Here is a 17,971-nt window from a genome sequence, read left to right as displayed (position 1 = left end):
ATGGGAAAATCCAAACAAAGATTAAGATGCCATTTAGGCATAACTGCAATCTTTCATTTTTAAGTGACCTCAGCTTAATGGCTTCAATGCATTCTCATTTGAGTGGAATCTATACTGCAGGAGCGAACAGTAATAAATGGCACTGTCATGACGCTTAGGTTACAGCAAAGGACTATTGGAAGATAAATCTCAATTCTGGATACTCACCAATCCTGCAATGGGGGTAGGCAATCTATTGATCTTTTTAACAAGTCCTGGCTTTATAGCATTCAGCAACCTGTCATGAAAAAGGCAGAATGTCAAGTGAGACATAAAGCAAGATGGATCAGACAAATCACCCTTATCCGGGGCTACAGCTAAATTGCCGAACAGGAAAAGCCGCGAATTGAAAGCATGGAGTCAACCTCAGTCATCGATGAGCCTTCGCCCGTCCAAGGGAAGAGCTTTGCCAACATTAGGTTTGTCCGTTGCAGGTGGAGTTTTAGAATTTAGAAGTGTCGGGAATAAAGAAAGGATGGAGACTGGGAGGGGCTTTGGGGGAAAGGACAAGGATATGAGCTGGACCGAGGTTGGGAGGGAATTGTCTAGGATTGGAGCCAGTTATTATTACACAGCAAGGCTTGTTCCCGGCTCTCCTGGCTAAGGCAGGGGGCTCTCTGGGGACGCACCAAGTCCAGAGACCAACATCTATCTTCGCAAATAATTAGCCAAGACTAATTCTACCTCCAAACCTTCTTGCTCTTGGAGGAGAGTGGCTTGTTAAATGTGGGGAGCTTCATTTAAGAAAGGGAAAAATATGTTTAGCAAGAGGTTAACCAATCATATCCTGAAGATTTTAAACAAGGCCGACCACAATTCCCTAGGTATAAAAGATATGAGAGCCTTTTGGGGAAAAGGCTGAAATCGCGTAAAAATGGTAATCCAGGCAAGGGAAGGCAAAAGAAACAACTATAAGTGTTTGTCCTCAGGAAATATCAGTTCAGAGTGAAAAGAAATAAAGAAGGCAACTTGTAGGAGTTCCCTGTGGCTCAGTGGGTTAAGGATCTGGCATTGTCACTGCTGCAGCTCAGGTGGCTGCTGTGGCAAGGACCTGATCCCTGGCCAGGGAACTTTGGCAGGCTGTGGACATGCCCCCCGCCTCCCCCCACCCCCCGCTCCGCCGCTGGGCAAAAGAAAAAAAAAGAAGGTAACTTAAAAAACTAAAATAGGGTTGGCATCAGGGTGATGTGGTAGAATGTAGAATTTGCCCACTAGGTTATTCATAAAGGAATTATTGAAGGTACAGGGTTGAAGTGTGGAAGCTCTTAGTCTTACATTCAGGAACTAGAGGAGACGTAGTAAGGTGATTTATCTCAGGACACAGGGCAAAGAGAAACTTGGGGCAGGGTTTAGGATAATTGAGGGGTCAGCAAACTATGAACCATAGGCCAAATTTGGCGTAATACATACTTTTCTAAACAAGTTTTCCGGGAGCACAGCCCTGCCCATTCATTTATGTATTGTTTACACCTGCTTTTGTGCTATGACAGCAGAGCTGAGTTATTACAACAGAGAGCCTACAGCTCACAAAGCATCTGATGTTTACTATTCGACCCTTTGTGCAAAAAGTTTGCCAACCTCTGTTAGAATTCATGCAGCCCAAGAACATAGTACATGCTAAAGAACTTACGCTTCATAGATTTCTACAAGCCAGTAACAAAAGATTTTTTGAAATGGTTCAATAATTGGTCTTGAATTCGGCCTGTATTTGTCTTGGGCATGACTATGTATTGATACATTGAGAAATGTCCCTACGATGGTTACGACAGACAGGATATTATGGTTTTACACTAAAAACTGCCTGTTGTTGGTAACTTTCAGGCCAATTCCAAGTGCTGCCACCAAGAGGTAACATCCGGAGTAGACACAAGTGCCTTTCTGTAGACCGAGAGTCAAAATGGCACTCCTCTCATTAATCTACTTAATTTTTTTGCCACGCCCACAGCATGCAGAAGTTCCTAGGCCAGGGATCCATCCTGAGCCATGGCAGTGATGCCAGGTCCCTAACTCACAGAGCCACCAGGGAACTCTGAATCCACTTAACTTTAACCATGAATTTAATCTTTAAAAAGCACTTTTTCATGTGCTTATTTTGGAATTACTGGTTTTTCAAGTTGGAAGACGGCTTGTTTACTCCTCTCACTTTACAGTTTAGAAAACTGAAGCCTGAAACAACTGAGGCCTGACCATGATGAGCTGATTAGTAGTACAGGCAGGCCCAGGACCCGAGCTCTCTGGATTAGCACACTCCCTCGGGTAGGCCTGACATCCCAGATCTTGTGACTTAAAAGAAACAGACAGATGTGATGTCTCCAAAGCAGATTTTACATGTAGTATAAAATTCTTAAAATACATTACTTTTCTCATGAGTTCTTAACAGTGTCATTTTATTTTATTATTATTTTTTTGGCCACATCCATGGCATGTGGAAGTTCCCCGGCCAGGGCTTAAACCCACACCACAGCAGCGACCCAAGCCACTGCAGTGATAATATAGGATCCTTAACCTGCTGTGCCACAAGGGAACTCCCTTAATAGTCTCATCTTAAACTGGAGTTTTATTTCTCTATTTATGTCTTTTTTTTTTCTTTTTTTTTCTGGGCCGCATCCATGGCATATGGAAGTTCCCAGGCTAGGGGTCGAACTGGAGCTACAGCTGCTGGTCTACACTATAGCCACAGCAGTGCCAGATCCTTAACCCATTGAGTGGGGCCAGGGATCGAACCTGCATCCTCATGAATACTAGTCGGATTCTTAACCTGCTGAGCCACAGTGGGAACTCCTAAACTGGAGTTTTAAATAATATTCCCACAGTTGTTGGGAAAGATCATTAAGTGGACTGTCGGCGAACCCAAGCCGGCCCCGGGCAGTCAGAGGCTCCTCGCTCCCTCCCCTGGCCTTGGAATGTATGGTTTGCCCACCATCCCCACAGCAGGAGCCACTGTCAGACACTCAGCCTTAAGACAGTACTGGGTTATTGAGACCATCTGGACTGAACATGTGACTGAACCCAGTTAAAGCGTCTGTATAAACCTTTAAGATCCTGGCGAGATGTGCTCGTCTTCTGGCCGCCCAAGACAAGCATCATGTGTAAGTTCCCTTGCTTGTGAACCCTGCCACCTACAAATCTGGAGCTATCTGCCTCTTTCTTCAGGCTCCCCTCGCCTTCCGTGTCTGGGGACCAGGTTTGAATTTCACCCTGGGAAATCTCCAGGTGGCCAACCAACAACAGTGTTGACATTTCAAAAAGAACCAAAAGGATATCCAGGAAAATGTAAGTCTCCATGGCACCCAGGTCCCATAGAGCCCCAGACTCCTCCCTGAAGGTGACCTTAAACACTTTCCAAAGAAAATGTGTAAAGATAGTTATAATTGAAAAAAAAAATAAAATACAGGTGTATGCACTGCCCCACACCTTATTTTTCCATTTAGCAATGTATCTTGGAGGTTGAAGAATTTACCTTGGAGAGTGTGTCTTATCAGTAAGTGTGGACCAGTGTCCTTTTTAATACCTGCAGACAGACTCATGTGGGGGGGAGGCGGCGGTGGGGGGGGAGGTGAGAATAAAGAGCTTTGACATCCTACTGATGGAACCCAAAGTCCAGCTTGGTCACTCACAGAGGAGATGCCTTTCAGCAGGTCCATTAACAGTAGTTTCCTCAATTGTAATAGAGAAACAATGGTAGCAATTGCATAGGGGGTCAATGGGGCTTGAATGCGACAAAACACGTGAACCACTAACACAGCCTAGTGCATAGGAAGTTCTCTGTAAATGGTTCCCTACATGGTGTGTGTTTTTTTGGGTTTGTTTTGTCTTTTTGCCATTTCTTGGGCTGCTCCCTCGGCATATGGAGGTTCCCAGGCTAGGGATCTAATCGGAGCTGTAGCCGCCGGCCTACGCCAGAGCTACAGCAGCGCGGGATCCAAGCCACATCTGCAACCTACATCACAGCTCACAGCAATGCCAGATCCTTAACCCACTGAGCAAGACCAGGGATCGAACTCGCAACCTCATGGTTCACTAGTCGGATTTGTTAACCACTGAGCCACGAGGGGAACTCCATTGTGTGTATTTGTTTATACTAATTCAATTCACAGCATTCTGAATCAACTGCTTTCTCTAACATTTCCAGATTTTTCTAATAAAATAAAATGCCATTATATAATATCCTGAGCTTTGCTTCTAATTAGCCAACGTAGAAAAAAATAACAAATACCCTAACAAAAAATTCATAAATTAAAAATCCTTTTGAAGAGGACCCAATGTGTCTTCTACATCTAAGAATTACACTATTTTTTAGTAATGATGGATCCACCAACTCCTCTTTTATACATGTTGAGATGTTTAAACAGTCTTAGAGACTTCACTATAACCATCCCTTGTCGAAACATATTTATATGGCAGAAACCTTTCCTGGCAAAAGAAGTCATTAAAAAAAGTTATAATGATAGACCTTAATTAAAAGAGTAACCAAAAAAACCCACTACTACCAAAATAGTTAATACTTGAGTAAAAAATAAAAATAAAAAGCCATAGTGCTCCTAAATATTTGGGATATTTTCAAGACCAAGGCAACTGTATTTTTTTTCATGTAAACATCGCCCCGTTCCATACACAGTTTACAGTACACAACAATAAAAGATAACACTGAATTCACATCACAGAAATGCCCACCACCTGCTTATCTTGTATTTTGCCTTAAACTGAGGACTTTTTTTGTATATATATATTAGAATCAGATGAGAAATTCAACAATACAGGTCTGAGTTAGAGTCAAGGATATTTATTTATGCACTTGCAGTTTTGTTAAAAATCACGGTTACCCTCCTATATATTAAAATATAAATATTTTCAATAAATATTTTTTCGGCCACATGCTTGGCATGTGGAAGTGCCCGGGCCAGGGATCGAACCTGCGCCACAGCAGTAGCCCAAGCCCCAGTACTGGCAATGCTGGATTTTAAACCACTAGGCCACCAGGGAACTCCAATAAACACTTATTGATGACATGCTTTAAAGTGATGATGATGACATATTTATGAGCCTCCTGAGATGCATCGTTCTCCAATTGTCTGGTCCTACAGAAACAGGTCATGTATTCACTCCACCATCTTTATAGTGAAAAGACTGAGCCCCCAAAAGTTGCGACATACATAGCTACTCCGCAGCCCAGCTGGGAAAGCCTTCATATGTTGGTCCAGTCATTAAACTGCAGCTTGAAGCTTTGGAAAGCACACCTTCAGAGTATATCATCAAAGCACAATGAAAACAACAACAACAACAGAAATCACCTCAAATAAAAAACACTGAAAACAAACAAAAAGCAAAAACCCAAATAAACACCACCTAGATGCAATGGGAGAATATCAACACCAGGTGAAAATAAAAGGAAAAGAGAAGCAGGTGTCTGCTGAAGATGGTCAAGGGCAAGACACAAGGGGTCTGAGTTCCGTCCGGACAACACAAAACATCCTCAGGAGGAACCGCAGAGAAAAGGAGATGGTCATTCACCTGCTGGAGGCTCCCCACTCAGCAGAACCCCACACCAGTTTCCCACCTGTGGTCCCCCAAACCGGTAGCTAAGAGGAGAGCAGTCCGCCCTCTCAGGCTGGTAACAGATTATCTTTGCACTCATTTATTGTATTTTATTTTTTTTGTCTTTTGTCTTTCTAGGGCCGCACCCACTGCATATGGAGGTTCCCAGGCTAGGGGTCTAATTGGAGTGACAGCTCCCAGCCTACACCACAGCTGCAGCCACGCCAGATCCGAGCCACGTCTGCAACCCACACCATAGCTCATAGCAATGCCGGATCCTCAACCCACTGAGCGAAGCCAGAGATTGAACCCACAACCTCGTGGTTCCTAGTTGGATTCGTTTCCACTGTGCCACGATAGGAACTCTGGCACTCATTTATTTATTTTATTTTATTTTTACTTTTTTTTTCTTTTTTAGCCACCCCATGACATAGCGTTCCCAGGCCAGGGATCACATCCAAGCCACAGTTGCAATGTACAGCAACGCTGGATCCTTTAAGCCACTTCATCGTGGGTGGGGTGGGGGGAGGAATGGGGGCAAGGATTGAACCTGCATCCCAGTGCTGCAGAGACGCTGCCAACCTCATTGTGCCACAGCGGGAACTCCTCTTTCCACTCATTTAAAGGCAACTCTGGGAATACACTGGTGGCCCTGGTGGCTGTGGCTCATGTCACTGCTATGGCGTGGGTTCAATCCCTGGCCCAGGAACTTCCACCTGCTGCAGGCATGGCAAAAAAAAATTAAAACATTTTTTAAATAGACATTTCTAAGATACTGGCATAATTTTACACAACAAAAATTTAAACATCGGTACTATTCCATGTCTTGTGCATAAGATACACCCACAACTACAAACAAAAATAAAGATCACTTTAAAATTGGCGACATGAGGGAGTTCTTGCTGTGGTGCAGTGGGTTAAGTAAGAATCTGACTGCAGCGGCTCAGATGGCTGTGGAGGTACAGATTCAATCCCGTTGCAGCTCAATCCCTGGCTCGGGAACTTCCATGTGCCATGGGTGCAGCCATAATATATCTATATATATAGATATATAGGTATATATCTATATCTATATATATATATATATATACACAAGATATGAGAGCTAATCAGAATGAACTAATATCCAGATGCTTATTTATCCAGCAAATATTTATCAAGCTCCTGCTGTGTGCTGCACATGGCTCTTGGCCCAGGGAAGGCAGTAGTGGATGAGCCAAAAAAGACCTGCCCTTTAGAACATATCTTCTTAGTACAAGTAAGTGTCTGGGGCAGTGGGAGGAATAGAGAACAAACAAGTAAATCAATGAGAGGAAAATTTCCTTTAGCCTAAGCACTGGGAAGACAAGCCAAGCAACCCATGCAGGTGGTACTTAAATCAGGTGATCAGAAGGCAGCTCGAGGGAGGTAACATCTGGGGAAAAAAATAGGATGACACCAAAGTACTGGCCAAAGACTAAAGACTAAAAACAAGAGTCCCAGGCAGACGGAACAGCAGGAAGAAAGGCCTGAAGGCAGGAGTGGGCTTAGTGTATTCAAGCGTCAGGGTGGCTAGGCGGAGTGGGTGGAAAGAGGAAATATATAACACGACAGCCAAGGCAAAAGCCACATCCAGGCCCAGGTGAGGTGCCTGGATTTTCCTCCAAGTACATCATAGTTAGAAGTGAATCCGATTTTGAAGATGAAGACGGAAGTGATCTGATCCACAATTTTATTTTTTTATTTTTGGCCATGCCCATGGCATGCAGAAGTTCCTGGGCCAGGGATCGTACCCGCACCACAGCAGTGACAATGCTGGATCCTTAACCGCGAGGTCACCAGAGAACTCCCTGATCCATAATTTTAAAACATCACCCTATGCAAGTAGTATTCATACAAATTATGACTATATGTATAGCGAAAAATTTTGTTCACTGGAAATCATGGGTATCCGATGAATAAAACATCATAAATAACTTATAATACTCAGCAGGGTTATAATGAGGAAAGGGCTGTGAATTTGGTATAAGGAGACTACGTTTTAATAGGTAAAACACACATTAGCTATGGGCTTCTGGGAAGTTACTTGAGCAGAGTCTCAGTTTCCCCTTTAATAAAACAGGGATTTTGAAAACCTGACCTTCCATCCAAGACCATGGTGAGAGGGCAGCGTGACAATGTGTGGCGCTAGCTTTGGGTAAATGGAAACTTGCATGTTCACACTTATTAGTATACTGAGCATGTCCCTTTTTGCTAAGTAAATGCAAGTTATTTCAGTTTCAACTTTTCCATTAGCCAGCTGCCAAACCCTAAAATAGGTTTTCCTTATTTTCCATTTCTGGCCACCTTTGGATAAAAAACCTCACATAAATGAATCAAGCCAACAGATGTGTATAGCTGGCCTCATGTACATCTGGTGAGGAATGACTGAAACCAGGAAGAAAAGTTTTGCTCTTGGATCATCCTCAATTATGAAAAAAGTGAATGACATTGAAGGTAAGCACAAATGCATGTGCTTCTTATATGATGGAAATGAAATGGTGTCTACTAACTTCCCACATTCTAAATGAAAAACACACCGTGACCTATTTCCAGTAAGGCTGTTTTGTGTGTTCCTTCACGGACTCAACAAATATTTTTCGGGGGTGCATGATGTCCTGGCCTGAGGCTGGGCTTGGGGGACACAAAGGAGAACGGGGCAGACCCCAGGTCCCTCCCTCATGGGGCATGCTCACTAAGAGAAATTTAAACCCTCCGGGAAGGCCAGAACTGTGCACATGCATTGCGCATGGTCATGCTACCTAACGCATGGCCATGTTGGGTTTCTGAGAAGGTGAATCAAAGACATATTCTGCACGCATTCTGTGGAAGCCAGTTCCTAAAAGATCAAAGATTAGATTCCTTAAAGAAACAATTGTTGAGATCTCCAGGAATGAAACTGATGTTCTGATCCCACCATAGGCTGTATTTTATAACTCTCTTCAACACTTAATATCTAGCTTATGGTAGCCTTTCAACATTGATTGTAAAACAGATATAAAATACAAACCGAAGAAATCTGTGTCTATTGCAATTTCTTTGGCCTCACCCAAGGCATTCGGAAGTTCCCGGGCTAGGGATTAAACCCAAGCAGCAGCAGTGACCTGAGCCACGACAGTGACAATACTGGATCTTTAAGCACTAGGCCACCAATGAACTCCCGTATTGCAATTTTTCTCTCTTTCTTTTTTTTTTTTTTTGCTTTTTTAGGGCCACACCCTCGGCATATAGAAGTTCTCAGGCTAGAGGTTGAATCGGAGCTATAGCTGCCAGCCTACACCACAGACACAGCAACGCCAGATCCAAGCCACATCTGTGAGCTACACCACAACTCATGGTAACACTGGATCCTTAACCCACTGGGCAAGACCAGGGATTGAACCCGCCACCTTATGGATCCTAGTCTGGTTCATTAACCACTGTATCACAAAGAGAACTCCTCTACTGCTATTTTTTAAAAACTCAAACCCCTATTCTGGGACAGAGAGGTTCTGTTTCATACTAACTCTTCCAACAGCTGATGTAATAGCTCTTCAAGGGGCACAATACTGCGGACTGCTACAAAAGACACATTACAAGACCATCCAAACTTTAGGAAGTATGCCAATGGGCAATTTATTTTTTTATTGGACTGTAATAAACATTAAAGGTAAAATTTTTAAAGGATTGTAAAATTCAGCTTACTCTATATGTCAGTCAACTCAGAAATGCAAGTCCAGCAATTATCCTCGAGTTTGGGGGAAAGCAGAGAAGTGATCTAGACCTTGAACACAGGGTTTGGAAGTTCATGCTTAATCTCACGGGAAATCACTTTATTCTTTGCAACAAGAGATTACATCATCATCTCATTGAGCTTGGTTTGTGCAGCTACAACGGGCAACTATGATCACAAAATTACCTACTTTGTGTCCCTTTTAATTTGGCTCAATTGTGTTTTTCTACATGGTTCCCTCAATCACTTTCTGGTTCAACGCTGTACCCTGGACGAAGGAGTGGGCACTTTCATATAATTTAACATGGCAACCGTTTCTGAACCTAAGCATGAGATCAATTTAACCTTGATGATAAACCTGTTACAGATGTCATTTTTAGAGATATCTTCTCAGAGTTGCCTTGGCAAAAGCAGGAAAGTTAATACACCTTCTGAGGTCAAAAAAAAAAAAAAAAAAAACCCGACTCATATGGGGCAAAGTGAAACCTAAACCACAGGGGAGTTTCACATGAACAAAATAGTGCTGGAATGTAAATTTCCATCATTAATATCTACCAAATGTTGGTGAGGTGTTATGCATTATCAAGACTGTGTGAAGTACAGGTCTACTTAAGCCACTTGCCTTGAACTTCCCTAAAGAAAAGATCACGAGAGCTTTAGATGGTCTTTGCAGACTTGAAATGCCAAGAAATTGGGTTTAACTGTGAATTGCAGGGCCCAGCAGTGCTGTGACGATCTTAATACAGGTCCTGAGGCAGAGTCTGCTCATCAGTTCATCTCCTTTCCCCCCCTGGACACACAGCTAGGCTCCATCTCTCAGCCTCCTCTGTAGTTTTTCATAGCAAAGTAACAGCGTTCTGGCCAAGGGAGTGTGGGTAGAGCAATATAGGTCACACCAGGCCTGCCCCCAAAACCTCTCCCAAGCAATTCTCCGTTCTCGCTCACCTCCCCCATTTATTAGTCAGACGTCAGCACCAAGACCTTAGAAGTCATGTTCTAAGGATGGAGTCTCTACCAGCTGGGGTCCCTGAATAACCATGTGGAGCAGAGTCATCTCCACTATTTGCCGCTGCCAAAACTGGCTACACAAGAGTGAGAAGAACACTTTCATTGTGTTAAACCACTGTGAGGTCGGGGTTTATTAGTTACAGCAAAGCATTGCCTTAACTATTAAGGCTCTTCAGGAGGTCTCTTCCCAATAAAAGGGGGCCTTATTTTGCCAAACTGTACCCGAGAAGATCCTGTCCTAAAATGCAAAATTCAACGACTGGACCCATCCGTTCCCTTAGGTCTTGTTGGGAGGCGGCAGGAGGGAGAAGAGCTGAAATTTGGACCACTGTAAACAAACGGATAGGTCTTCTTACCTATCACTTCTGCTCTTAATACTCAACAACGATAGTTGCAGCAGCATGGATGGACCTAGACATTCTCATACTAAGTGAAGTAAGCCAGAAAGAGCAATCACTTACATACGGAATTTAAGAAAAGAAAATGATACAAATGAACTTATTTATAAAACAGAAATAGACTCACAGACATAGAAAACAAACTTATTATTCCAAAGAGGAGGGGATGGATACATTAAGTGTTTGAGATTAACACACACACACACACACACACACACACACACATATATAAAATAAACAAGGACTACTATATATAGTACAGGGAAATATATGCAACATTTTATAATAACCTATAAAGGAAAAGAATCTAAAAAGTCATATATATATATATATATATATATATATATATATATATATGAATCACTTTGCTTTGCTATACACCTGAAACTAACACAACAATGTAAATCAACTATACTTCAATTTTTTAAAAAGTAATGAAATAATCTATAAACATGGAAGAGAACCTCTAGCAATTATCTGCATATCCTGAATATCTTGGAGTCCTTTTGACTCATTTTCAATTTCTCTCATACCCCAATCTTTGCATGGCCATTCTTGCTGTCTAGAACTTATGGAATTTTTGCATTAGAAGAAGTAGAAAAATCAACTAAAAATCTGGGAAAAAGAAACTGTCATCAGGCATGTATCTGAGGTCACAGCTCCTAAGTGGTAGAGTTAAGATTATAAACTCAGGTTTCTTTCCTACGCCAGAGCCACAGCAATGCGGGATCCGAGCTGCGTCTGCAACCTACACCACAGCTCAGGGCAATGCTGGATCTTTAACCCACTGAGCAAGGCCAGGGATCAGAACTCACAACCTCATGGTTTCTAGTCGGATTCGTTAACCACTGAGCCACAACAGGAACTCCCACAAGCTCAGGTTTCTACACTGAGAAGTGTACTTTACTTCTTGCATTTCAAGAACTAATCTCCAGCCCCCACCCCCCAAGCACCCAAACTGACCCCACCTAAACCCTGGCTTTGACCATACTGCTTCCTCCTCCGATGACAGGAAGCCTCCTGAGTGCCCACGGGATGCCCTCCAAATGTCATCGCCTGGTACTCACTGTGCCCTTCACCCACAAACCACTGTTCCCACCCTGCCTCCCATTCAATGTCCTCCCTGCTTTTACAAGCTACAAGTTTAAGACGACACATGTGATCAATGAACTGTGAAAACTGTCAATACATGAAGAGAATTTAGCGTAATCAGATAAAATGCAGACCGAAGTTACTCCGACCTAGGCAATGATATGTGTAATCATCATTGGGCTATGCAGTAATTATGTATAAATGATTGTAATTAGTATTCCTTTTGCACAGAGAAAACCCGACATTGCTGGGTTTACTGTCAGGAGGGTAGGAGAAAAGTTGGCACTTGAAACTGCTGGGATACAGCTCTGAAAGCTTCTGTACCCAGACTTGAGTGTGACAAGCGGCCACCCCTTGCTCTCCACCCTCCTTCAGCAGGAAGTGTTCAGCACCAGGAGTTCCAGGATTGAGACCCACAAAATTCCAAGAGTACTAGGAGCCTCCAGAGACAGAAAGACAGATCCCAGCTCTGCAACTCACTAGGCAGCATGGAGTCTTGGTTTCCTCCTCTGAAAAATGGGCACAATAATCCCTATTATTAGTCATGGCATGAGAGTGCAAAATAACGCAAGTAGCACACTTGGCATAGGCCTGGTGTACCGTGTACACGTCATAAGTGGCAGTTACTATTCTCATCTCTTCCCTGCACCCTCCCCAAGCAGGTTTTTTTGTTTTGTTTTGTTTGCCTTTTCTAGGGTCGCACCCGTGGCATATGGAGGTTCCCAGGCTAGGGGTCTAATCGGAGCTGTAGCTGCTAGCCTATACCACAGCCACAGCCACGTGGGATCCAAGCTGCGTCTGCGACCTACACCACAGCTCACGGCAATGCCAGATCTTTATCCCACTGAGCAAGGTCAGGGATCGAACCCGCAACCTCATGGTTTCTAGTCAGACTCGTTAGCCACTGAGCACCATGACAGGAACACCCCCAAGCAGGTTTTGACCCCGGCGCTGCCCATAGGTGGAAATCAGATGTATTGCCTGTTGGTTTACTTCTCCTTCCAAGCATCTGCCTATGGCTACGGTTGGGAGTTGGGAGAGATGAAAGCAGAGAAGTCAGGGGATGAGATCATTCAGTCCTTTTGGAAGGCAGGCCCACATGGGCATGGTCTTTAGTGCTGGGGACGGGGAGGAAGGGAGGAAGCCAACCAAGCAAAGGCTAAGAAGTCCAAGGGCAACCTCGGCTGCACTGCAGCTGTGCCCACAGCTGCCTCTGGTCTCCTTCCCCGCCAAAGTCTAACTATCCTTTAACTCCGGCCAAGGCTCTTAACCACCCATCTCGCTTGCCGTCCTGAGGGTAATGGGGAAAAGCCAAGCACTGAAGAGGCCCTTTGCTGTTAGAGAAAGGGGAGGTCAGCTCCTAATTGGCTAGTTAGAATTCTGAGTCGAATGCCTATTCACTCCCCATGTTGTCAATCACCCCACACCAGGTATCAAGCTCAGCCCAGCCCGACCTCCCCTGCTAGACTGGACTTTCACTCAGATGTGGTGTGAGTTACACGTAAGACCTTTGTATGGGGAAATGGCTTCCGAGTTCTAAATGAGTGACTTGGATGAGAACTTTGGGGAACATAACATGCACATAGTAAAGTTGTAAACTAAAAACGGACATAGCAGGAGTTCCCGTTGTGGTTCAGCAGTTAACGAATCTGACTCGCATCCAGGAGGACGCAGGTTCCATCCCTGGCCTCACTCAGTGGGTTAAGGATCCAGCATTGCTGTGAGCTGTGGCGTAGGTCACAGACATGGCTCGGATCCTGCGTTGCTGTGGCTGTGGTGCAGGCCAGCAACTACAGCTCCGATTCCACCCCTAGAGCCTGGGAACCTCTATGTGCCACAGGTGCAGCCCTAAAAAGCAATAAATAAATAAATAAATAAAAAGAACGGACATAGCAAGACAAGTGTAGGAAGCATTTCTGCTTCTCCTTGGGAAGCATGTCTTTTTTTTTTTTTTTTGCCCAATAATCATGTCTGGTGCACAGCAGAAAGTAATCAAAAATCTCCACTGTCAAAGACGTCATTTCCTAAAAAGCAACACAATTGCATTGCTCCTCTGAATAGACACCATGCTGGCTGCCTACTGCTTGCTGGATGCATTTAAGCTCCTTAACTTGCTATTCCAGATTTTGTGCACATGGGCCTGAGACCTAGCTTTCATCTCCAATCTGCCCCATTTCATCCTAGGTTCTGGCCACAATTCCTTCCTTGAGTATGCAAAGCCCCCTCATATTGCTGAGCACTGTCACAAGCTTGCTGCTCCCTCTGTCTGACATGCCCTTCTCACAGGCCTCCTACACTCCCCTTTGTGGCCTAGCAAACTCCTATTCATCCTTCAAAACCCAGCCTAAAGGTTACCTCCTCTCCAAATCATTTTCCTCAGTAGAGACCGTATCTCCCACCTCTAGATCCCAACACTCTCTGGCTATTTATCCATTTATCACATATCACAGAAACTGTCCAACCTTCCCACCAGGCAAAGGGTTAGTTAGTCCTCACTGTAACTCCAGCTTTCCTGTAAGGGCCAGTCATTAGTAGGGCCTCAATTCGTGTTTGCTAAGTAAATTGATAACAAGATGAGTAACAATTGCAAAGACTGGGAAAGCCTAAAATGTCAGTTTAGAAGCTCCAATGGATTTCAGGTCCATTTTGCAAATGTTGCTAACCCATCTGATCCATTTTCTCAGACTTAAGTTGGGTTGAAGCAACTATACCACATGAGGATCATCTGTTGGGCTTCCACCAGTTACTGTTATTTCATGAAGCATGGGCTATGGGATAAGTCCCCTTATTCCTCCCCAAAGGACCGTTGGGAGCAGGTTGGCCTCAAAGGAGGAAGTATGTGTTCCCCTTATGGCTCAGCAGAAACGAATCTGATTAGTACCCATGGGGACTCAGGTTCCGTCCCTGGCCTCGCTCAGTGGGTTAAGGATCTGGCATTGCCACGAGCTGGGGTGTAGGTCACAGATGTGGCTCGGATCCTGCATTGCTGTGGCTGTGGTGTAGGCCAGCGGCTACAGCTCCGATTCAACCCCTAGCCTGGGAACCTCTATGTGCTATGGGTACAGCTCTAAAAAGACCAAAAAAAAAAAAAAAAGGAGGTAGTAAAGCCTCTGGGTCCTTCTTTTTAGTGTTCCATGGGACACACAAATGGGAAGGGAGCTAGTGGGGTACGGGGGTCACCATGGTCACCTCCCCTTTAGGCAGCATCATCATTCCACTTTACTGGGTGTGCTGCAGAAATACAAAACGCAGTCTCATTCAGAGGAATGAAAAAGCATTCCTGAGGCCAGAAGTTCTGGCAGGAATGACACAGACTCCCCTTAATCTGTGCTAGAAAAAGATCTTCAAGTGAAGAAAAACTGCAGTATTTAAACACAATATCTTCTCATTTCCCCATGCTGTGGCTTTTCTTTGTCTAATGTTATGTGTTCTCATTTTAAAGAAAGTAGCTTCAATTTTTAATTTTGTAATTTTCATTACATCCTTTTGGAGGTAGAATATAAATCGAATTAATCCATAGCACAGTCTCTTCAATGAAGTTCTAAAATACTGGCAGCACATTACAATATGATAGTAGTACATCTAGAAATGCATTAAGTGGTGTTTGGAATGAATCTTCAAGATGGTATTTTAAATATCTTGAAGCAAAATTTAAAATTAATTCCATTTTGTGTGTGTGTGTGTGTGTGTGTGTGTGTGTGTGTTTTAACAGCTTAGGATATAATTCACACACAGTTCACACACTGAAAGTGTTAAATCTGATTTTGTTGTATATTCACAGGACTATAATCATCATTGCAAAATAACTTTCATTTTCCTTCCCTCATCAGCTTTTCCTCCCCCATGCCAACCACCCACCATCCCCAGCCCTAAACAACCACTAATCTACTTTCTGTTTCTATAGATTTATCTCTTCTGGACAGTTCCTACAAATGGGATCATATAATATGTGGTCTTTGGTGACTGGTTTCTTTCACTCAGCATAACACTTTCAAGGTTCATGCTGCAGCATGCATTGGTAGTTCATTTCTTTTTTATGGCCAAGTAACACTGCATTCTATAAATATACCACATTGTATCTATCCATTCATCAGTGGATGGACATCTGGGTTGTTTCCAACATTACGCTATTATAAATAAAGCTGTCAGGAGCATTTGTGCACAAGTTTTTGTTTGGACATATGTTTTCATGTCTCTTGGATATGTACCTAGATGTATAATTGCTGGGTCATATGTTAACTTAATGTTAAACCTTTTGAGGAACTGCCAAATTGTTCATCAAAGTGGTTGTAACATTTTATCTTCCCACCAGCAATGTGTGAAGGTTCCAATTTCTCCATATCCATGCCAAACTTACTGAATTCCTTTCTTATTGCTTCCTAGTGGGTATGAGGCAGTATCTCGTGGTGATTTTGATTTGCATTTCTCTAAAGATTAATGATTTTGAACATATTTTCATATGCTTATTGGCTATTTGTCTGCCTTCTCCAGAAAAATACCTATTCACATATCTTTGTCCATTTCAATTGAGTTGCTTATCTTTTTATTATTGAATTATAAGAATTCCTTACATATTCTTGATGCAGGTCCCTTCTCAGGTATATAATTTGCACATATCATATTTTCTCCCATTCTATGGGTTAGGAGATGATATTATTTGCAGGACAAAAGCTTTTGATTTTGAAGTAGTCCAATTTTATTTTTACTTTTGTTGTTTATACTTTTGATATCATGTGCAAGAAACAATCACCTAATCCAGATCCCAAGGATTTACTCCTATGTCTTCATCCTAAGAGTTTTATATTTTTAGATCTAGGATCCATTTTGAGTTACTACAGCATGGTTTTAATACACATTTCTTGATGAAACATGGTAATAGATTTTTAAATGTTCATTTTGGAATAATTTTTCATCTTCCCATTCTCTCAAAACTTACTGGATTCCTGACATATGCAAGCACCATTAGGCATGAAAAGACAGGTGAGGTATTGTTACTATGTCAAGGAATGCATACTCTAATAGAAAGTTTAAAAATACACCTTTGGAGTTCCTGTTGTGGCACAGTGGAAACAAACACAATGAATCCATGGGGATGCGGGTTTGATCCCTGGCCTTGCTTAGTGGGTTAATGGTCTGGCGTTGCCATGAGCTGTGTGGTGTAGGTCACAGACACAGTCAGATCTCGTATTGCTATGTCCATGGCAGAGGGTGGCAGCTGCAGCTCCAATTCGACCCCTAGCCTGGGAACTTCCATATGCTGTGGGTGTGGCCTTAAAAAGACTATATATATATATAGTCTATAGTCTTATAAAAAGATTGTATACACACACACACACACACACACACACACACACACACACAAAACACCTCTTGAGCAGTGCCATGTGTGAAACCAGTTACTTTCTCTAGGCAAAGCCAAAATACTTTTCAAACAAGAAACGAGAGAGAAATCGCTTGAAATCAGGATTGTCATCTCCACTCCAGGATGCGTGGCTGTCATCACCCTGGGCTCTAAGAGGAAAAAGGCAGTACTGAATTCAGGCTGCATCCAGGAGGATACCTTAGGGGATGAAAAGGTGCCCACTGTCGGGGTTGGGGGTTTAGGGTTTAGGGAGATGGAAATGGACAGGGAAGTGAGTATCCTTTGCAGCTGGAATGAACTGCTGCAAAGGCATGGAGATGCGGAAGCACAGAGGGAATCTTGGGAACGATAAGATTTCACTGTGGTCAGTGCAAAGGGCTAGTTCAGATGAGCCAAACGGAAAAACTGCCCCCAGACGGTGAAGCACGCCAGGTTTTAGGCAAAGAAAACTGAACCATATCCGGTGTTGCAGGAAGAGGCACCAGGCACAATGAAGCCAAGTTGGGGACAGTCAGCCTCGCGGCAGGGTCTTTAGTGGCACAAGGAAAGGCAGGCACGAGAGCTAACCACTCGGCCTTAAACCCTAAACATTTTATTTGTCTTTTCATTCACTCTCTCTTCTTCCCCTTAATATCAGAGGGAAGTTTATTTCTGCATAGGTAACTTTAGAAAGGAATCATTTATAACCTGGGTCCTTGGTGGTCTGTTTAAGACAAGGTCCTCTCCTGTGAGTAACCAAAGGAAACACTTAGAATGGCAGGCTCCAGGCAGGAATTTTGCACACTTCCCTGTGGGAGGCCAGCCCAC

The 17,971-nt window shown here is 43.4% G+C and overlaps 1 protein-coding gene across 1 annotated transcript in view; it reads right to left on the bottom strand.

Annotated features, from left to right (window-relative positions):
* LIMCH1 (LIM and calponin homology domains 1) overlaps positions 1–17,971 on the bottom strand; it is a 356,320-nt gene that overhangs the window by 189,566 nt on the left and 148,783 nt on the right. Inside the window, 1 exon segment of the mRNA XM_047799516.1 lies at positions 208–277. Within this exon segment, the coding sequence (XP_047655472.1) occupies positions 208–277 (70 nt within the window).

Source organism: Phacochoerus africanus, chromosome 10 (genome assembly GCF_016906955.1).
Source record: "Phacochoerus africanus isolate WHEZ1 chromosome 10, ROS_Pafr_v1, whole genome shotgun sequence".
Classification (NCBI taxonomy): Eukaryota; Metazoa; Chordata; class Mammalia; order Artiodactyla; family Suidae; genus Phacochoerus; species Phacochoerus africanus.
This window is presented reverse-complemented; position numbering and strand designations above follow the sequence as displayed.